Source organism: Acomys minous, assembly GCF_964271855.1.
Source record: "Acomys minous genome assembly, chromosome: 14".
NCBI lineage: Eukaryota > Metazoa > Chordata > Mammalia > Rodentia > Muridae > Acomys > Acomys minous.
The window spans coordinates 107,855,192-107,877,978 of NC_140496.1; the positions used below are offsets into that span (position 1 = coordinate 107,855,192).

General features: G+C 43.2%; 1 protein-coding gene across 5 annotated transcripts in view; it reads left to right on the forward strand.

Annotated features, from left to right (window-relative positions):
• Nucleotides 1–22,787, forward strand: part of SLC44A5 (solute carrier family 44 member 5) — a 282,035-nt gene that overhangs the window by 148,181 nt on the left and 111,067 nt on the right. The window contains exon 5 of one of the 5 annotated variants that reach the window (XM_084755472.1): nt 6,789–6,824. The exons of the other annotated variants lie outside the window; for them this stretch is intronic. Within the exon in view, the coding sequence (XP_084611598.1) occupies nt 6,789–6,824 (36 nt within the window). The remainder of the gene's footprint in view (nt 1–6,788; nt 6,825–22,787) is intronic. 5 annotated transcript variants of the gene reach the window in all.

Genomic DNA, 22,787 nt, shown 5'->3' on the forward strand with positions numbered 1-22,787 from the left:
AGCTGCTCTTCAGAGGCCCAGAACCAGCCGTTGGGGCTGTCAGAAGTGAGTGGGTCCTCAGTGCGAGCCAGGCGTGGGCTCAGGAATGGGAACTGGATGTGTGAACACTGACATGAGGCAGAAGCTCCTCCTCTGTCGCTGAGAGTGAGAGCAAGACGATGACAATGACAGCAAGGGCCAGATGTACGCTGGGAACCTCGGACGTGATTGTTGTCAAGGCGACGCTGGAGAGCCATCCTTGGGTTTTAGTTTTTAATATTCTAAACAGTAACACATACTGTGCGTACCAAATATTGACCCCATAGCAAGGGTTGCATTTCTGTTTCTATACCTGTTAATTTTTATTTAAAATAACTTGCTATAAAGTGGCTTTGTGATCGTTGCAGAAAGTTAGAAAATATATCAAAGCAAAGTGAAACTGAACAGAGGAGCAGCACATTTCAGCCATCTATAGACACAATGCTGATCATATTTCCTCTGAGATCTATCACTTTTTTTTCCAAGAGTAAGATTTTATAACGTCCAGATGTGGTACTGCACACCTGCATCTCAGCATCAGGCAGGGTGCAATAGGTGGGTCCCAAGGGTTTGCTGCTAACTCTTCTAGCTGGACCTGTGAGTACCAGGTTCTCCGAGAGAGATGCTGCTTCAAAGAGAAAAGAAAGATGGAGAAGTTGAGGGAGACACACAGCATCAACTTCTGAATGATGTACACACATGTGAACACAGACACACACGCACGCGCACACACACACATACACACACACAGACACACACAGACACACACACACACACACACACACACACACACACACACACACACACGTGTGTGTGTGTGCCAGGAGCTAGCCCTGACAATGGCTAGGTCCCACAGAGGAGATAAGAAGTCAGTGAGGGGAAATGAATCAGGCTTGGGGTCAGGGCGGTCTCTCCGCAGCCTGACTGACTGGCAGTCGGGATGCTCCTTTATTTATATACTGCTCAGTGGGCAGGGATAGATGCATGTAGTTCCAAAACAAAGATCGTATCGCTTTTGTCCCTGGACACATATCTCAACTTCCTCGTGGTCATAAGTTAACTCATCACTGATGAACTGTGACAGGGCAGAGTTATCTTTTGCAATCCCTTTCCCTCACCAACCCCACAACCCAACTTTTAAGAATCTAGAGGCAAATTTTTCTCCAACATGACAAGCTGTTCTCAGGCTGAGAGCTCTTGAAATTTCAAGGGCACTAGACAGAAGGAAAACCTCCAAGCCAGCCTGGGAGATTGTCATGTACCAAGCTGTGTATTATCAGTGTTTAATGTTAAGATTTTAATTTTCATTAGGCCCAGGAAAAGCCTGAGAGCCAAAGCCAAAGCTGCTGCAGCCATTACTCTATTTCTGGCATAATAAAATGTTTATATTCTATATGCTTATAGAGTTTATATATCTAGCCGTGGTATTCTTTGGTTCCTTGGTCATATGAGGAACAGTGGCCTTGTATTAGCTAACTTTTCTAAGAAAAGAAGGTCTTACTACTTCATCCTTTAATCATTTATCTACACCATTCTTTGCCCTGTGTAGAGCAGAGATAACGCCAGCCAATTTAACTTTGTGGCTGTATCTTTTCCTCAGGGGTATAGCAGATATGGCCCTCAATCTTATATGCCATGTAATCACCTCAGCATAGAGTAGAAAGAGGCTTTTAATCTAATCTGCTGCCAACTCCCCTAGCTGACTGAATCTTGTTTACCTTTTAAAGTTTACTTTGTTCTGATTATCTTGTTGCTGAGTAAGTGCAGGGCAGATGTTTCAAGAGTATCTTGGAGTCAGAGCCTCAGAAGGAGGCCCCTAGCATCTTTATTTGAGTTACAACTCCAGGGTGTAAGAAGACCTTCAAGTCGGCCAGATAAGGGTATCTCTCTAGAAGTAGGGGGCAGTACACTCAGGACGTTCCTAGAGAAGCTCAGAAGAGGTGCTCCTGGGAGAAGTCATAAATTATTCATAATACATTTCTCACCAGCCCGGTATCCCCAAGTTGTACAAATATTAAAAGCTCCTGAAGCATGCAACATGTGGAGATCAAGACCAGAAGCGAAAGATGACATGATGGTGACTGTATCATGTGGCTCAGCTTTGCTGGATCTTTGTCATGCAGCTGTGCTGGCTTTATGACTTTCGCTATTTCCATTAGATATGTCTGTGCCAAATGTACACACATGCACCCTTACACACACACATACTTTCACACATGTGCATATGCACAGGTATATGTACACATTCACACATGTGCATATACATATATACTAGCGCACATATACACTCATTTGCACACATGCACATACAGTATACATGTATATATACAAGTACACATGCACACACAAATGCACATGTACACACAAAGTACCCATGCACCCAATTGCACACATATGCATGCACAAGTGCACATGTACACACATACTTGTACACACCTATACATGCACACACAGATACACATATACACACGGCCTGTACATACACACAAGTATATGTATACAATTACTTTCACACATGTGTATGCACGTGTTCACATACCCACACAGGTGCACACATACATACACATGCACATGTGTGTACATGAATAAACAAATGTGCACATACTCATGTGTGCACATGTGCATGTATATATACAAATGTGCCTTACACACACATATACACTCACATACATGTGCATAGACTTATACAAGAATAAAACTTTCCATGCCTTTTGCTAACTCCTCTTTTTAAAAATTAATTAGTTTACTTAAGAACTTTACATCCCAATCATAGCCCCTTCCCTCCTCTCCTCCTGGCCCCGCTGTCTTGCCCTCTTCCCCTCTCCCCCCAGCACCTTCCAAGCAAGAAGGAGTGGGAAGTGACTGTCATCTGAAACTTCATGTTACGTTTTTGACACCTAGATCCAAACACTAGTGGAGCACTCATACAGGAACTTATTTCACTGGGTGCTGCCTTCTCAGTTGTCTGAGACTCAGAATAATGTGACCCTGTGTTTGAACACACAATCAGTTTGCTTACGGTATGAAGGTTCTCACAAAAATCTTTGGGACAGATGTAAGTTTATTTTTTAAAAAGGGTGGCTCAACCAAACTATAAATGCACAAAGCATGAAATATTATCCTATGTATTTACTTTTACTAATTTGCAAAACTTGGCATGAGGAAGCCAGAAGGGTCCTGTGTGGTGTCTATCCTGGAGGAGCAATGCCACGTTCTCTGTCTTCCTTGGTCTCTTCATTTGGCTTCTGGTCATGTGCTCCTGCACATCCATGGATGAGCCTCTGTTTCTCTTGTGTAAAATAAGGAGATGACATAATGCCTGGACAGCAATGTGTGTGATTGAGCTGTGAATTGCCTGCAGACAGAGACAAGGCAGCATCCATGAAGGTTTGTGTATCTGTCTGTCCTGCCTAGCACTGGTTCTAGATAGAGCTGAAACAGTGAGTGTAGCTGATTACCCACACGGTGAGGTCTCTGAGCCGAAGGCAGAGGCTGACTGTTATTAGGATGAGACGTCTTCAACAGAAAATTGTTTTGACCTTGGACTTTAATAAACATCAATATGTTGTGTAAGGATATTTTAGATACTAAAGGCAAATTCAGACATTATGAACTTGGAAACAGAAATGGAGCTTCTCATAAAGAACATTTTATTGTGTGTCTTGAGCATCAAGATGTGTATTTAGACACTGGACCCTTTATTTCTTTTTCACACAGCATGTGAAAACCATGTGAAGCCATATGTCTCCCATAAGGCCTCCCATCTTGATGAGTGTTAGCCAGCCACTGATAGTCTTCAGGGTTTTAAGGGGAGAGGTGTTCATAAAAATCACGACTAACCTTTATGTTTGATGCTACTGCACGCTAGCGTCTGTGTTGGCTGGACCGCTCAGACTTGAGTGTGAACTCCAGATCCCCGAGCACAGCAGAAGGAGCTGAGTAAGATCCGGAGCATCAGTGCTTTCGTGAAGAGTGTGAACGAGTCTGTGTCCTAGCTGTAGGAGGTGTTCAGAATCTAGTCTGTCGATATTAGTACTGTTTCCCAGCTGGTCATAATTTATAAACAGTTTTTTAAAAAGATTTATTTATTTATTATTATATATACAGTGCTCTGCCTGCATGTACATCTGCATGTCAGAAGATGGCATTAGATCACATTATAGATGGTTGTGAGCCACCATGTGGTTGCTGGGAATTGAACTCAGGACCTCTGGAAGAGCAGTCAGTGTGCTTAACCTTTGAGCCATCTCTCCAGCCCCCATTATAAACAGTTTTATCCAGAATATTTTTGCATACTGTCATGTTTGAGACCCAGTTCCTTTGTGTATTCCAGGCTGGCCTCCACTCTTGGCAATCTGCCTGCCTCATCCCCTCTAGTCCTGGAATACAGGCACACATAGCCATGCCTGAATTTCTGGAGTCTGTTGTGTGTGTCCATATTCATATGTATACTGGTGTGTGTGTGTGTGTGTGTGTGTGTGTGTGTGTGTGTGTGTGTCTGTCTGTCTGTCTGTCTGTCTGTCTGTGCGCACATGTGTGTGTGTGAAGGCCAGGGGACATCTCTGTCATTCTTTACATATCATCCACCATTGCTAGGGACAGAGTCTCTTAGAGCCTGAAACTCAGAAATCTGGGCAGGATGGCTGCCAGCGAGATCTAGGAAGCCCCGCCTCTGCCTCCCCATGCTGGGGTTTCAGGTGCACATCACTGCTCCTGGCTTGTTTGTGTGCACTCCAGGACTGGACTTGGGTTGTTCAACCTTGCTTGTGGGACAAGCACATTTCCACTGAGCCACGCGCCCAGGCTCTCTCTGGAATCTTTGTCCTGATTTGAGTCTTCAATGATTTGCTCCTATTGGTCAGTTTGATGAGAGTCATCAGTGCTGAGGACAGGTGTAATTTATGTCCGGCAGCTTTATAGAGGGAATTCTTTTTAAAATATTATTTAACAGTTTCATAATTGCATTTCGATCATAGTCACCACCTCCCCTAATTCCTCCCAGATCTCAACTTCCCTGCTTACACAACTTTGTTCTCTCTCTTCCACTTTTCTTTAGCTATTACTGTGACATGTATAGTAAAGTATATAAATACAGCCTGCTGAGTCCATTTAGTAGTGCTTTATGTACGTGTTTTCAGCGATGACCACTTGGTACTGGACAACCAATCAGAAGGTCATCCCTGGGGAAGATTGAGCCTCTCTCTGAGCAGGCATTAACTGCCTCTGGTTCTTCATCTAGGGTGGGGGCCTGTCAGCTCTTAATCGTGTGTTGGTATATCTACCAGTGTTATCATTGCTTGGGTCTTCTTTAGGTGACCATATCATAAAGATTTCATGGGTATAGCATCTCTGCCCAATGGGAAGATAGAATTTTGCAGTGATTGTCCTGGTCCTCTGGGATTTACATTTTTCCTGCTCCTCCTTTTATTTCCCTGAGCCTTTAGTGTGTGGATGTAACGGTTGGGGTTGAGCCTACTATGTTTGGTTGTCCTCTACGTTTTGACCCATGTGGCTTTCTGTGATGCTTCCCATGCGCTGCACAAGGAGCTTCCTTGATGAGGGTGAGGGCCACACTTGCCTGTGGGTAGTAAGAATACCTATTTGGAATGCAGGTAGAAGTCATATCGGCTTAGGGGAGTGGCAGTTAAGTTTTCCCCTAACTTCGGGTTCTTTCGATCCCTTTCATGGTCTGACAGGCTGGCTAAAGCACCAGAAAGGAGGCATTCATTGGAAGAGCAGCACCCCTCCCACACACAGCCAAAGCCCACATGTACCCTTGAATGCACAGGCTGCCTTCATTGCCGAGGGAGGTTCCATTAAAGCTGACGACAACACTCAGCGGGGTTAAAGTGGCACCGCTGGTTTTCAGTCACAACTTTCAGCCCCCACACTGTCTGTTCTGCATGTAATTAGAGGAGTTAATGCATGTGGAGTTTTTCATGTCTAATGACTCTGCTGAGGTTTAAATAATAGCAAGTAAAAAAAAATGAAAGGCCCCATTTTCTGATGATGGATTTTAGTACGTGTGTGCTAGAGTCCGTACAAATCATTTATGATGTACAAGGCATGATGAAATTGAGAGAGTTTGTGGCTTCATTTCCCCGCTCACTGCCAAACCTCCTCCTAATCTCCCACCTCTGTGCAAATTTTGCTAAGTTAAGAGTGAATGTTGATTATCCACGTCTGGGAATGAATACAGCCATTCTGGCCCTTAGTGGAGTTAACCAGACAGGAGCTGCTGGCATGACTGCACAGTTAGGCCTGCAGTGCTGTGTACACTGTGATGGACATAGCTATGGCGCATCGCTTAAGGGAATTACTGCTGCTCCAGAGGACTGGAGTTTGATTCCCAAGAACCTTGTCAGGTGTACCTCCAGCTCCAGGCCAGAATCTCTGCAGGCACTTGAGCCCATGTGAGCACACGTGTACATGTAATTTTAAAAATTAAAAAATGAATCTTAAAAATATCCAATAGAAGAGTGATTTATGTAGTTTTTACACTATTATTGATATTTCACTGGTATTATAAGTAATCCAGATATATAGATTATATATAGAGGTGATACATTTTCTGAGATTTGATATCACAGATTTTGGTATTGGACAGAGTCCTGAGGAGGATGAACAGCTGAGGTGGATCAGCTGCCCCACTGCCCTGTTGTTGTGTGTGAACACTCATGGCTGGGATCTCTGCGGGCAGGAGAGTGGGTATGAAGTTCAAGCCATAAGCTCTACACATAAACATGTTTGCCCTTTGTGTTTTTTCCTAGAATCAACAGAGATTCCCCCTGAGGATGAGGACTTTGGTGAGTCAGTCTGAGCACTGAGTTAGTCTGCGAATCTTTCATGGTTGTCTTTTCCAGTGATAAACATGCAATTCCTTAACATCTAGGGATGACTAAATGTTCACTCAGGGAAGGGAGCCCTTCTCCGGCTTCCTGCTGACATGAGTCTCTCCCTGTGTAGGCATCTGCAGCCACCATGACTGTGTTACTCTCCCTCTTTCCCCTCCCTTCCAGCTTAGGTCCTTGGCTGTGCAAAGTGTCTTGTTCAAATCCCTTTCCAAGGGTGATCTTCACCATTAGACTTTGAAGAGTACCTCACTCAGCCCTTTGTGTGACAGCTGGCTCTCACCATAACTGGCTTCATAGCTGGATTTTCTACTAGAAAAGTGGGATGGGTGTTGGCAGCTGGGGCCACCCCCAGAATATGAAGTGCAGATCTCAGCGCCTTCTCCAGACTGCCTGAGTCAGACCCTGTGTCCTCACAGGACTCTCAGAGGCTAATGTGTCACTGGAAGTCTGAGAGGCACTGATACAGGAGTGTGCTGCCCTTGTACACTCTCCCTGCCCCAAGACACTTGCTGTGCCTTCTGGCATTACCTGGACCCCAAATTCTTAATGAGAAGGTAGAGTGCGGGGTATGAATGTTAACATCTATTCTATTAGCATTCTGGAAATAACAACTCTGTTCACTATGCTGAGGTAATAAATGTACTAATTAACTTGACTTTATTTTTATGATGTATTAATATACTAAAACGTCACATTTTTTACCACAGTAACAAACATTTGTCTATTAAAATAAATATAATTTTAAAAATATGATTATATACACTTTTTCTGCCTCTGCTATCAAAGTTCCTTTATTGTCTCTTGTGCATTTTATCTATTTCAATTCTAAATTTTGTTCTCATACTTAAATAGCATTTATAGTTTCAAATTTCTTATTTTGGTCCTCTATGATCCTGCAAGGTAGGTGATCAAAATGTTTAGAGGCTATTTCATAAATTTTCAAACATTAAAGATTGGGATAAACCAATGAGAGATGATAACTTGGGCAAAAGTAGATGCAACTTTCTCATCAGAAGCCAGTAAAGTATTTTGACTTAAAATATACCATGAGCCAAAATGTTTTACTTTTCAGTAATGACTAGAGTTTTGCTTTCATTCATAAATCTTACCCTCCCAATTAAGAGAAAACAATTAGGTCTATAATAAAATCCTTGTCGTTCTGATAAGGTTTTTGAGATAAATAAACCAAGGGTGAATAAGCACTCTATGTTGTTTATAAAACAGTCTAAGGAGACATTGAGTGAAGATTCTCCTTGGATAGACAGGAGCCCAAGGGAAAGGCCAACAGGAACACCCTGAAGCATAGGCTTCTGGTCCCAGAGAAGGCTCGCAGGAGCCACCCCATCATCACAGGGAATCTGCAGGTCCGAGGAATGTATCTGTTGCTGGGGAACAGATCCTGGTTCCCAGAAGTTAGGGTGTGTCCTGCACAGCATGACATTGATTGCCATTTATCTTTTCTTTCTGAATTGTTCCTTCAATATTTGCACTTAAAAAAAAAAAAGACCATGATGTTAAATAAAGCTTAAGTGTGTTAACAATGTGAGTGAATTTAGGCAAATCGGAGCATTGAACATCTGTCAGTTGAGCTTAACCAATAGGAACAGTTTTCAACATACATATTGATAGTGCTCTTCCTCTCTCTCTCCCTCCCTCTGCCCCCCTCTCTCTCCATAGGTTTTTATGTAGCCCAGGCTGGCCTTGAACTCACAGTATGGATGAGGCTGACCTTGAACTACGGATCCTTCTGCCTCTACCTACCAAGCACTGGGGAGTCACGGGTGTGCATCATCATGTTCCAGGTATCTTCTGTCCTCCTAAAGGGGAGGGAAGGGCCATTCTGCCCCTCCAAGGCTGGAATCTGCACCCATTACCCCACCACCATCTCAATATAAACTTGCCTTCATTGGCTCTTTAACATGGAATGGATATCAAGCCCCAACATTAGCCCATTTCTTCAAAGAGGCTGCTTTGTGGCCTGACTTTTCCTTCTCTCCAAGTCTCTTTATTTTAATTTTTTATTAATTTATTCATATTACATCTCAATGGTTATCCCATCCCTTGTATCTTTCCATTCCTCCCTCCCTCCCATTTTCCCCTTACTCCCCTCTCCTATGACTGAAGGGGATTTCCTCCCCCTGTATATGCTCATAGGGTATCAAGTCTCTTCTTGGTAGCCTGCTATCCTTCCCAAGTCTCTTTTTATCTTGTGCTCACTGGTATAACACATGATCCCTTCATGGAGCGGACCTCTACTTCTTTCACTACTCCAGCACCTTCTCGCTTTAGTTTATGGAGTGTTAGTGCAGTCAGCCAGTCTTTGTGAAGCACGTTGTCTTGGCCCCACTGTCATGCTTTGGGCTCTCCTCCCGCTGGCTTCTCCTCCTCTGGCTTAGTAGAGTCTGAGTCCTAAGTGACCTCAGGATGCATTCCTTTTCTTTCTTAGGTGACTCCCTCTGGTTACACAGTTTCATGCAACCATGTGCTTAATATCAATTCATAAATGTATCCCTCCAGCCCAATTTCTTTCTTGATCTTGATTGGTTTATTTACTTTCATGTCTCACCAAAACTCATGCTTGTACTCATCTTTAAAATTATCTCTGAAATGCCATGTCTGACCTACATGTCCACACCAGAGCCAAGACCTTGACGTCATTGATTGGCTCCTACACTCTCTAGACATTGAGTCTTAGACACAGATATGTTTGAGGTCTGTTGTCCTTAGAGCCGTTAGAGGACTCTTGATGTCAGGGTGAGAACAAAGTGCATAGCCAACTGCTGTTTAACTTTTCACAGCACATATGAGAAAGGCACATTACTTTTTTCCTTTAATTACATTTTATTTAATTTAGTGAATTTTAGTCTATTAGTACATAAATATCAGCAATCCCAAGACTAAATATATTAGCCTAGTACAGAATATGGCATCTTAGGTGTTGGCTATTGACATTATACCTTGATACTGAAACTTCATAGCTGTTTTAACTTTAAAATAACTTAACCTTGTTTCTACATATAAATATTGAGAACAGACTAGAGCACCATTTTAATGAAAGAAAGAAGAAAAAACTGGCTAGATTATTTGTATCTTTAGTATTGTTAATTTTATGTCACCATAATTTTATCTATCCAGTCTAATTTTATGTGGATCGAATGGTATTTTGTGTTAAGTGTCCTCATTATCCAAATGCCAAGGTTAAAATATTCTATAATTTTAATTGCTCTTCTGTTCCACTCAATCACTATGTCATTGTTAGCTGTAACTGTAGCAATAAAAAATTATTGTTAAAATAGAGTTGGCTTCAAGCCTGGCCTTATCTCCAGGAGCTAATGTAAATGTTAAGGAAAAGGACATATTTCCTGAGGCAATCCATTGTGTGAGGATGACTTCCAGTTCACTAGGAAAGCTATCTGCCTTTATGTGTGAGCGTTTATTCCATATGACAATGCAGTATGTTTTACTCTCTCAAAGGGGGAGGCCTGCCTGTTGGTACAAAATACTGCAAGCATAGGTTTCTCCTATGAGTAATAAAGAACCTTTAGAAGGCTTCTAATTAAAACACATGATTTTTCCACATCGTTTTTCTCACAACAACACCTGTTCTCTTCACTTCTGGTGGGTTAAGTTTTTGAAAAGTTAAACCCCTTGTTGATTAATTCTTTAAATGGTTTGGACTACTTCCTAATTGTTTAAAATTATTAATATCAGATAAAGTGAGGCTAGGTGTGGTAGGGCACACTTCTAATCTCAGCAATCAGAAGGCAGAGGCAGAAGTAAATCTCTGTGAGTCTGAGGCCAGCCTGGTCTGCATAAGCAAGTTCCAGGCCAGCCAGGGCTACATAGTGAGGCTTTGTCTAAAAAGCAAACAGTCAGACAAACAAAAATCCCCAAACCAGATCAAGTGGCTACTCTAGAATGGAACTGACTTTCTTTCCTTTTAAATTTAAATTTTCTTGTGAAATGGGAGTTCTGAGTGCCACACACTTTAGGGAGCCCCCGAGATTCTCTGGGTACATTTATAGCAATAGAATTACAACCCAGATGCAAGGATGCTGCCCTTGCCATGTGTTGATGCTCATAGTCTACCCAACAGCCTTTTGAGGACAGTTCTGTGTTCTCTATTTTATAGACAAGGAAATGGGGCAAACATAGAACTTTCCGCACACATATCCTTGCTGCATAGATGGAGATAGAGATGAAGATTGAGGTATTTATTTGAGATGCACCTTTAATCCCAGCTCAGAGAGGCAGAGGCAGGCAGATCTCTGTGAGTTCAAGGTCAGCGTGGTCTACAAAGTGAGGCCAGGACAGCCAAGGCTACACAGAGAAACCCTGTAACAAAACACCAAAAAAATAAGGGAGATGAGCCTCAGCCACAGTGTCTACTGTATGACTAACCAAACCCAATATGAAAACAAAAATATTTTCTCTGTCTCACAGAGGCCCCACCCTTATCCTTCACCTGTGAGAAACATGTGTGTAACTAACACGCAACCAAAACACCCATGGTATCACTAATGACCCTGAGACCGGCCCTCATCCAGAGTGCCCAGAAGCTCTGATTCCTGTTGTCTGAAAGTGGAACTCAGCAGCCTGTCCACCCCTGCCTGTCCCAGTCTCTCCATCCCCTGACGCTGGTTCTGTCTCCGAGTGCTCTTGGGTGACACCCAGCTCCTGTTTGGGTTCTGCCTGAGAGCTCAAACCACAGTCCTGCGAGTGTTGGTTGAATCTTCTGAGTGCAATTTCTATGGATTCGCTCTGGCTTTTGCCTCCAGAGTTGCACTCCCTCAGTCTCTCCCCAGCCCCTGAGATGGACTCTGCAGCCCGCTGGTTGGTCTCCTCTCTCACTTTCATTCTAACTGGTCTATGCAGGCTGTGCCCTGTGGCCTTCCTGCAGAGCCAGCCCTGCCGGCGAAGGTGTTCCTGCTCTCTGAGCATTTATGCAGCACTTCCTAAGCACAGAAGTTTAGTGGTAACTACGGGGATTCTCCTCAGCCTGCTAATTCTGTGGATTATGAGGGCAAAGCTTGGAGGCTGCAGAAATCACACACAAGCCGTTCAGATTATTAACTCGGGGGCCGGGCAGTGTCAGGCCTCACAGCTGTGTTCGTTCCACTCCCTGTTTGTTGGTTTCACTTTCCATTTCATTTTGGGGTTGTGCCCCCCAAAATGAGTAAATGTCCTATAGCTGCTGTAAACAGACAATAACAATATCTTTTGTGTGTGTGTGTGCAAACGGGACCTGAGGTCCTACCTGTCCTGTGGTTCAGGACACAGACATGAGTATCAACAGATGCCTTTATTTGCGTGCCTTCTTGTGTCCTTTATCACAGCCCGGCTTTGCTCCAGGTGAGGTAGGAACAGAGCATTTCCCTGCAACGCTCAAAGGTCAGCGTGTTTGCATGAAAGTGGCTGGGACTGGATTTCATTATGTCAGGTGAAGTAAGCCAGGGTCAGAAAGACTGATAGTACGTGCTATCTCACCCAGGATATGGATATGAACATATAACTGGATATGTATCTGCACATGTATATATGTATATATGTGTATGTATGTATGTGTGTATGTATGTATATATATGCATGTATATATATGTATATATGTGTATGTATGTGTATGTATATATATATGTATATGTATGTGTATATATACATATGTGGCATGAAAGAAGATGGAGACAATGAGGTGAGAGAAAGAACTCAGAAGGATGGGATGTGGGAGGGTAGCAATATGTTTATTATGAAAGCAGAGGGAAGGACTACTTGAGGGTAGGAAAATGGGACCAGAAACAGGGAGAGAGAGAGAGGATTGAGGGAGGCAGTAAGGGTAAATAAAAGCAAATTATTACCAAATATATGTATGGGATTGATTTCCTTGTATGTTAATAAAAATAATTTTAGAAATTAAGGTCAAGAATTTGCATGTGCATATGTATATATTACGTGGGAGAGGTTACTTTTAGATTTTTCAAGCATGAAACCCTCACCATCTTTGTAAAAAAGAGCATGCTTGGACATATTCGGATAAGCCTGACATCCAAACATGAGTCAGAGCCAGCAGTGAGGGAGACAAAGTAGCTGTAAAAGAGAGCTGTTTTAAGTACAGAAATTCCAGTATGCTAATCATTAAACTGACATTCCTTCTGTAGTGTTTACTCAGCTACGGATGGGTAAAGTTTAAATTCCAGTCAAAATGCAGAGAGCCCACATTTCTTTCCTTTGCCGAGGACTAAAGCGTTGACTGTAACTTTAGCTTCAGAAGCCTTACATACTTTCAACTTCGAGGCCTGCCTTAAAGGTCCAGGATGGGGCATGGAGGAGCAGAATTCCCTGCACACTGAACAATGCCCTCACACTAGTCAGGAAAAAATGTAACCTATTCAAGTAGTTTTAATTTTTAAATTTGATTTTTGTTAAATATTTTGCTATTATACAAAGTAACAGATTTCACAACATCACACTCATACATATGCCTCATTTCGCTTTGTTCCCACCCGTCTCCAAAATACTCCCTCAAATAATTTTTATTCCTTTACCTATTTAATCCATTTATTTATTTACTTACCTATTTGTTTATTTATTTGTGTGTGTGTGTGTGTGTGTGTGTGTGTGTGTGTGTGTGCCCGCGCGCACATGCATGTGTTTGTGATAATCACTTTGTGATGATTTGTGAGTGATGGCCATTGAGTGACTGTGTGATGCCCTCTCAGTGATGGTCAGTTTGTGATGTAAATTATGATGGCGTTTGTTATGGATACCATGTGATAGCCACTGTGTAATTGCAATGTGTGTGTGTGTGTGTGTGTGTGTGTGTCTATGTGTGTGGCGTGCCTGCCATGATTCATATGTGGAGTGACCTGGACCAGCAGGCTGTTCTTCAGTGATGGGTCCCTGAGGGAGCAGACTGGAGATGAAAAAAATAAAGAAGATGGAAAAGTTAGGACTGGGAGGTCTTGCATGAGCTGGTGGCTTACGCCAAAGAAACATTGATAATTTCGGCATCTCATGTCCTATTAACAGAGGGAAATGGAACAGAGTCAGCAGAAAATACCACATAATGGGACAAAGTTAGTAGGAAGCTAACCAAGCAATGTTACACAAAACAAACTTAGAGCGCCTCCAGTGACCACGGACAGAGCACACAGCAGCCTTCAGACTGGTGACTCCATCTCTTCAGGAGGCAGGGGAAGTCAGGCTCCCATGAAGGAAAAACGTTAAGTCCCTCAAGGCCCTGGCTCCAGCCCCAGGCTGGGCCTTGCTAAGTCTACCCCTTTGGCAAGGACAGAGAACAGGGACCCTTTGTCCGTTCCTGAGAGCCAGAGAGCTGCCGGGCTCTCAACAGTGGAGGTCAGAGGTCACTTGCTGGACTCCAGTCTCTCCTTCCACCATTTGGGCTCTGGGTGTTGAAGTGCGGATGTCACACTCTGTGCCTTGTGCCTTCACCCACTGAACCATCTCAGGGGTCCTTCAAGTGTAGGTTAACAGTGTCCTCGTGACTGAGAGCCTGCCAAGGAAGCCAGGTGGTTCACACGTGAGCGTTGACTCGGGGAAAGTGTGTGCAAGGGTCAAAGAAGGGAAACCTGGCCTGGCAATTTGATCATTGATTGATCTAGTTCAAACTTTCGTTGACTCGGGGAAAGTGTGTGCAAGGGTCAAAGAAGGGAAACCTGGCCTGGCAATTTGATCATTGATTGATCTAGTTCAAACTTCTATTTTTTTTTTTTTTTTTAGAAAAAATTTTTCCTTTCCTAAAAACTTAGCTATTTTCCTTGCTTACTGAAAAAGGAAACTCTTTATTTTATAATGGTGATCAAGTTATATTTAATTAGAAACATGAAAAAAAGGTTTAATACATTCTGATACTTATTTTTAAAAATAATTTAACTGAAGATAATTCATGATTAAACTATTAATACTTAAATACTTGGTGGGAAAGCAGCAGCGCAGCTTTAGAAAAGGACACCGCTGTCATGGCAACCTATAGAGGACAGATTTCCAAAGGCACAGGCTTCCTTCCAGTTTAACCGTTGCAGTGAACAAAAAAAAGCATCTCACTCTTTTTTTTTTTTAAAGATTTATTTATTATGATGTATACAGTGCTCTGCCTACATGTATACCTGCAGGCCAGAGGAGGGCACAGATCACATTAGAGATGGTTGTGGGCCACCATGTGGTTGCTGGGAATTGAACTCATGACCTCTGGAAGAGCAGTCAGTGCTCTTAACCACTGATCCATCTCTCCAGCAAGCATCTCACTCTTTCTCTTCTCTGCCCCTAGAATTCTGAAGAGTTAATCTTCCCTAAACAAACAAACAAAAAACAAAACAACAAAACCCCACAGGGCCTAGAGAGACAGCGCTCCAGTTAAAGATGTGCACCCCTCAGGCAGAGGACCTGAGTTCAGTTTGCAGCATTCGGGTCAGGCAGCACACAGATACCTATAACTCCAGCTCCAGGGGGACCCGCAGTGTCTGGACTCTGCAATTACCTACACAATATGCACAATACACAAACGCACACAAACACACTATATATATGCACATAGTTTTTTAAACTTCAAAAAGTAACTAATAGATGCTGGGGTGTGCTGAAGTTGGTGGAGCGCTGTCTGATAATACAGCATGTAGATTTAGATTTGATCCCCCAGGGCCACATGTGTGGGAAAGGACAGTTCCCATCCCAGCACTTAGGAGGTGGAGGCAGGAGGATCAGAAGTTTAAGGTCACCCTTGGACACATAGTCAATTTGAGGCCAATCTCCAGCTATATGAGACCTTGTCTTAAAAATCAGTAAACAGGAAAACAAATAAATAACAAATAAAAACCAATGAAGAAGATTAAGATATTTTTAATATATTGCTAAGATAATTCTTTGCTCTGTGGAGATGTATAAACAACGGAAGAGTGGCTTCACTTTGGAGTTGTGCCAGTTAATTTCAAATGCCAACTTGCCACATCTTAGAATTGTTTGGGAAGGGAGTCTCAACTAAGGAATTGTCTACGTGAGACTGGCCTGTTGGTACATCGATAGGGGGATGTTGTGCAGTGTGGGGCTGCCTGGGCCACTGTGGGTGGTGCCATTGCTCAGTCAGGTGTTACTGAAGTGTATAACCTTGTTAGCTGACCACAAGTCTTCCTGCCAAGTGGTAGCAGCATCCTCCATACCATATAGCCTGCCATCAGGCTCCTGAATCAGTGCTCTTGCATTGGTGATCAATTATGACCCCAAGTTATAAGCCAAATAAACCCTTTCCTCCCCTCCATTGCTTCTGGTCAGAATGTTTTATCACATGCAGTAGAAACAAACCTAGGACATAACCATCTTGAATTTCTTAGAGTTAGAACTGGTTAACAAGAAATTATGGCACTTATGTGTCAAACCACATTGTATATTTGAAATATATAATAATGAATTATTATATATTTTAAGATATTTTCAAATAAATATAATAGGTTATATGTGCTAAAAATACCACATTATATATCTGAACTATGCATTACTGCATATACACACATCTTATTTTTATATTTGTAATACATTTTAAGAAGCTAATAAAGTTCAAATAATAGTAAAAGTACAATGCGAACTTCAGGTGTTTATAAGAGTAAACATGATAAGCTGAGTCTTAAATATGTAAGCTGTAGCATTGTCTCAATGGCCAGCAATGATTTAAATCTACCAAGCATGGCGTGCACACTCACAAAGCATCCATAGCTCATAGCTCTCCCCAGGGTTCACATATATGTTGTATCCTGACTGACATCAAGTAAGTTCTCACAGGGAAACTCGGCAGTTCTAACTCTTACTTGTTTTCTGTTTTGTTGTTCTTTGTCTGTTAGGCTTGTTAACTATGAGTCAGATAAAGTTTCACGTATAAATAAAGACGCTATAGCATAAGGTATATATTTTTAAAGGCTTTCTGTGTGCCTAGGCCTGTGTGTTTCTTCTCTCTGAGCACATCTGTGTGTTCACGACACTGAGGAAACACAGAGCTAGAGGCAGGTCAGTGCAGATTCCACACTGAGATTCAAAGGCACATTATTTTCCTCAGTTCCTTACATTCTGCAACAGGTGTCCTGGCAGTGATGTGTGACATATAAATGTGTGCCACACATTTTGTCTCATGACATTTGGGAGCAAAATTACAGACACGAAGGCAAAACTATCTGATTTGAAGGAGTTTTCAATTGAGATCATCTTTTTTTAAATGATTTATTAATTTATTCTTGTTACATCTCAATGGTTATCCCATCCTTGTATCCTCCCATTCTTCCCTCCTTCCCATTTTCCCCTTACTCCCCTCCCCTATGACTGTTCCTGAGGGGGATTTCCTCCCCCTGTATATGCTCATAGGGTATCAAGTCTCTTCTTGGTAACCTGCTGTCCTTCCTCTGAGTGCCACCAGGCCTCCCCCTCCAGGGGACACAGTCAAATATGGGGCACCAGAGTTCATGTGAAAGTCATACCCCACTCTCCACTCAACTGTGGAGAATGTCCTGTCCATTGGCTAGATCATCTTTAACCCTGACTATATTTCCTTATTTCCTGCACACCCGAACTCCCTCCACCTAATTTGCACTTCTTCCACTCGCGGGCCCAGCCTTCATCAGTCTTTAGCACTCCCTTGCAAGCCACCTCTTTGTGGTGATCTTTCTGGTTTTAGAGCTAAGTGGGGACCACCCTGTCCTCACACGTCCCCTCACATGCACCTCCTGCCACTCAGTTTCTTCTTCTGTGCACACTGCACATTCTTGCTTCTACCTTGCATTTTTTTCACAAGAGGATCTTTTTTATACGTGTTTGTGTTGCTGATAAGTAAAAGTTTTAGAGGCTGATGAGAATTTTTTTTTTACTTTGAAATTTGTTTTGTTTTTAATTTATTTTTATTTTTTCCTTTATTAATTTATTCTTGTTACATCTCAATGGTTATCCCATCCCTTGTATCATCCCATTCTTCCCTCCCTCCCAATTTCCCCTTATTCCCCTCCCCTATGACTGTTCCTGAGGGGGATTACCTCCCCCTCTATATGATCATAGGGTATCAAGTCTCTTCTTGGTAACCTGCTATCCTTCCTCTGAGTGCCACCAGGTCTCCCCCTCCAGGGGATATGGTCAAAGGTGAGGCACCAGAGTATGTGAGAAAGTAATATCCCACTCTCCACTCTACTGTGGAGAGTGTTCTGTCCATTGGCTAGATCTGGGTAGGGGTTTAAGGTTTACCACCTGTATTGTCCTTGGCTGGTGCCTTAGTTTGAGTGGGACCCCTGAGCCCAAATCTGCCTATCATAATGTTCTACTTGTAGGCTTCTAGGACCCTCTGGATCCTTCTACTTTGTCATTCTCCCATGCTTCTCTCATCTAGAGTCCCACTAGAATGTCCTCCCCTCTGTCTCAGTTTCCTGGTAAGTGAAGGCTTTTGTGGGACATGCCCCTTAGGCTAATATGCAGATATAAGTGAGTATATACCATTTGAGTCTTTCTGCTTCTGGGTTAACTCACTCATTATGATCATTTCTAGCTCAATCCATTTATCCACAAATTTCGGGAATTCCTTGTTTTTAATAGCTGAATAGTATTCCATAGTGTATATGTACCACAGTTTCTTTATCCATTCTTCTACTGATGGACACTTAGGCGTTTCCATGTTCTGGCTATTATGAATAAGGCTGCTATGAACATGGTTGAACAAATTTTCTTGTTGTGTGCTGGAGCATCTTCTGGGTATATTCCAAGGAGTGGAATAGCTGAGTCTTGAGGAAGCCCTATTCCCATTTTTCTGAGGTAGCACCAGATAGATTTCCAAAGTGGCTGTACTAGTTTGCATTCCCACCAGCAATGAAGGAGTGTTCCTCTCTTCCCACATCCTTGCCAGCATGTGGTGTCGCTTGAATTTTAGTTTGGTCAGTATTTAAGGGTTCTTCATCAGTGAGGAGTGTTGGAAACTAGCCAAGTTCCCATGTTCAGGAACTCTTGGAACTTAATATGTAAAACCACTTCTAGTCACTTTAGAGGCTGAAAAATCTCTAGAAAGTAAAGCCAAGAAAGGAATCATAAGGATGATCATTTCTATAAACAAACAAGAGAACAGAAGACAAAACAGATGGTGTAGGGGTGAAATTAAAATTGAGTAGAGTCCTTAGTTCAAAAGTATGGAGAGGGAAATTATTTTTACTAAGGATCAATTATATGCCTGTAGCTTATAGTTAGATCTGTTGTGACATTTCCCTTTCATGAACATATTTTTACCATTTATATTTATTGTAATTGTTGTAAGCTTGAGTTTATGTATGCCTCCATCTCCTTACATAATGCCAAATATTGGATGTTTGAAATGGGAGACATGCATTTCTCCAGAGACAGGCAAGTCCGACGTCCACGTGCTGGGGAGTTAAGATTTCTACTGAGTGCCTTGCTCCCGCGACAAGAAGACAGCTGTGCCTTCGCATGACAAAGATACTGCATTTTGTTCTTATGAGGCCCACCCAGGGAAACCCCTTTTCATGACCTCATCTCCATAAAACAGCCTCCAAAGCACTTACTTCGTAGTACCATCAGAGTGCTGGTTGCAGCCAGTTTCCTTTTTCTTTTTTTTTAAATAACGTAATTTAATTGAAAATACTTTACATCCCTACCGCAGCCCCCTCCCTCCTCTCCTCTTGGCCCCTCCCTCCCAACCTCCTCCTCTTTTCTTCCCTCTCCTTCTCCTCAGAAAATGGGAGCTTCTCCCTACCAACCCACCACAGCACATCCAGTCACATCAGGACTGAGCTCATCCTCTTCCACTGAGGCCCGACAAGGCAGCCCAGCTAGGGGAAAGGGATCCCAAAGCAGGCAGCAGAGCCCATGCTGGAGACAGCTCCTGCTCTAATTGCTAGGGGACCCTCATGAAGACCGAGCTGCCCATCAGCTGCCTATGTGTAGGGCGCCTAGGTCCAGTCAGTGCATACTCTCAGGTTGGTGGTTTAGTCTGTGAGCCCCCGTGGTCTACTTTTCTAGCAGGTGGAGTCAGCTAGCTGGTCTGTGTGATAATGAGGTGTATAATCTGTGAAGCTGGAACAGTGACAGATTTCTCTAACGTAATTAGTGTCACCGGTCTTATTTCTAGTGCTTTGTTGAGCAATAAAACATAAATATGGCTAGAAAAGAATATTAGAATGCCTCCGTGGATAACCTTCAAACTCAATTCATATTCCTTCTTGCTTCCAGACTCTCTTTTTAAATCAACATTGATCCAGAATTTTATTTATTATGAGAGGATGTGTGATTATCCAATTATCCATAACTTTTATACAAAACAGATTTACTGCTTTGTCACAATGATTAAAAAAAAAAAGCATTTTCCCAAAACGTCCTTTTCAGTGTCCCCCCATTCCCCAGTGTTCATCTTCAGCTCTTCCTATAAAATCAGTCTGCGTAGAAGGCGCCTGTGTGCTTTGTGTGTGCTTTCTCCCGTCATCTCCATGGAGTCAAAGGTTGCTTCCTTCAGAAAATACTACTAATTGTGTAATGTAACACGTTTTATTTAATTGTTGACGTTTTATATGTGTACAAGATATAACATGATTTTTTACTCCATTACCTTTTTATCTTACCCCTAACTCTATAAAGTTCCATCTTCCCAGCCAGCCCTTTCCTGCTTTCATGGTTTATTGCTCTGCGGAGGTCTTGTGTGCATGGCCACAGGTGCTGTGTGTTCATGTTAGCACTGGCTGTGTCATGTCCAGGGAAAAGCACTCTGCAGAAGGCCTCTCCAGCACTGGCTCTGTCATGTCCAGGGGACAGCACTATACAGGAGGCCTCTCCAGCACTGGCTCTGTCATGTCCAGGGGACAGCACTGTACAGGAGGCCTCTCCAGCACTGGCTGCGTCATGTCCAGGGGACAGCACTATACAGGAGGCCTCTCCAGCACTGGCTCTGTCATGTCCAGGGGACAGCACTGTACAGGAGGCCTCTCCAGCACTGGCTGCGTCATGTCCAGGGGACAGCACTGTACAGGAGGCCTCTCCAGCACTGGCTGCGTCATGTCCAGGGGACAGCACTGTACAGGAGGCCTCTCCAGCACTGGCTGTGTCATGTCCAGGGGACAGCACTGTACAGGAGGCCTCTCCATTCCTCAGGCTCTACAGTCTTGTCACCTCTTTTTTCTATGAGATTATTTGGGTCTTGAAATTGTAATGTATATGTCCTCTTCAGGACTGTGAACTCAACACTCACTTATTCTGAGCATTTTCATCAGTTCTAAGTCTCTGTATTGACAATCCCTCACTGCAAAAGAGAAGCTATACAGCAAATGTGTGTGTGTGTGTGTGTGTGTGTGTGTGTGTGTGTGTGTGTGTATTATATATATGCAAAAAGACAGCAGCCATAGCCAAAAGTTATATGTATAAATTTGGCTATACGCCTAGCTAGCTTACTATCAGTAATAAGTTTTCCCTAGAGCCTGTCATGTCCCCAGCCACATACTTTTGCCCAGTTTCACAGTACAAGGTATAAATTTCTTCCTGTGGCACAATCTTCAAATCCAATTACAAGGTGGTTGGTTACCCCCTTCAAAACTTATGCTCGGTTGCACCAGTGAGAACATCTTGACTGGCAGGCTGGCATTGCAGTATGCAGGATCCACAGTTGGATAGACTATTCGTGTGCTTTTTTTCTCTCCCATCAGCCTTCACTGCAGCTTCAGGCCCTGTGAGGGGTGGAGGCCTCCAGCTTTGTTTCGTCTTGGTTCATCTGACGGCTATAGCTCCAGCACGTGATGCCTTCAGCAAAAAGGTTTTACCGTCTGATTCTGACACCTATTACTTCTAAGGTTATAACTGACTTGTTTATGCTTTGTGCCCGCGTAGAGCAACTTGTTTTAAATGTTAATGGGGAGCATTTGAAAACCACCCCTGTGATTAGAAAAATCTTCCTTAACCAGGATGTTTGATGTTATTGGTATAATACAGGATGCCTTAACATCCCATGTGTTTAGGTGGTTGCTCAGATGAGTAGATCCCTCTCCTCAGTTAAGTGGGTGCCAGCAGAGTGGAAATGTACGTTTCCACTTGTATTCCCTATGGGGTGTGGGGATCACGTGCAAGCCTGTGGTGGGCTCCTACGTCTGCATCATTTTCTGCATAGGGTACTGCCGTTAGGTGCCAAAGAGTGGCTCCATGCCATTCCAGATCTCACTCCTATCACATGCTTCCATAATGCTTCTGAGACTGCCCCCCTCTTCCTCCCCTCTCTCTGCTGTGACCTTAGTCATCACCCTCCATTTCCTTCCGAACAGGCCAGCGACCTCCTTGTTGGTTCATCTGCTTTACCTTTCCTGCATCCTCCATGTGTTGGTGGGTTACATAAGGCGACTCTGCGGCCTTGTGAGTCCCACTCTGATGTGCCCAACTCCTTCGTTACAGTTGAGCCTGTACTTCCGCTTTCATCTTACTATGGTCTCTCTTGTTTTAAAAAATTAATTTATTCATATTACATCTCAGTTGTTAGCCCATCCCATGTATCCTCCCATTCCTCCCTTCCTCCCACTTCCCCCCTACTCCCCTCCCCTCCCCTATGTCTGTGTCTGAGGGGGACCTCCTCCTCCTGTATATGCTCATAGGGTATCAAGTGTCTCCTTGGTGACCTATTATCTTTCCTCTGAGTGCCACCAGGCATCTCCATCCAAGGGACATGTTCAAATATGGGGCACCAGAGTTTGTGTGAAAGTTAGATCCCCTTCTCCACTCAACAGTGGAGAATGTCCTGTCCATCGGCTAGTCTGGGTAGGGGTTCGAGGTTTACTGCCTATTTTTTACCTTGGCTGTTGCCATAGTTTGCGGAGGACCCCAGGGCCCAGATTCGCCTGTAGTTTTCCAGGACCCGCTGGATCCTTCTATTTCCTCTTTCTCCCAGGCTTCTCACACCTAAAGTCT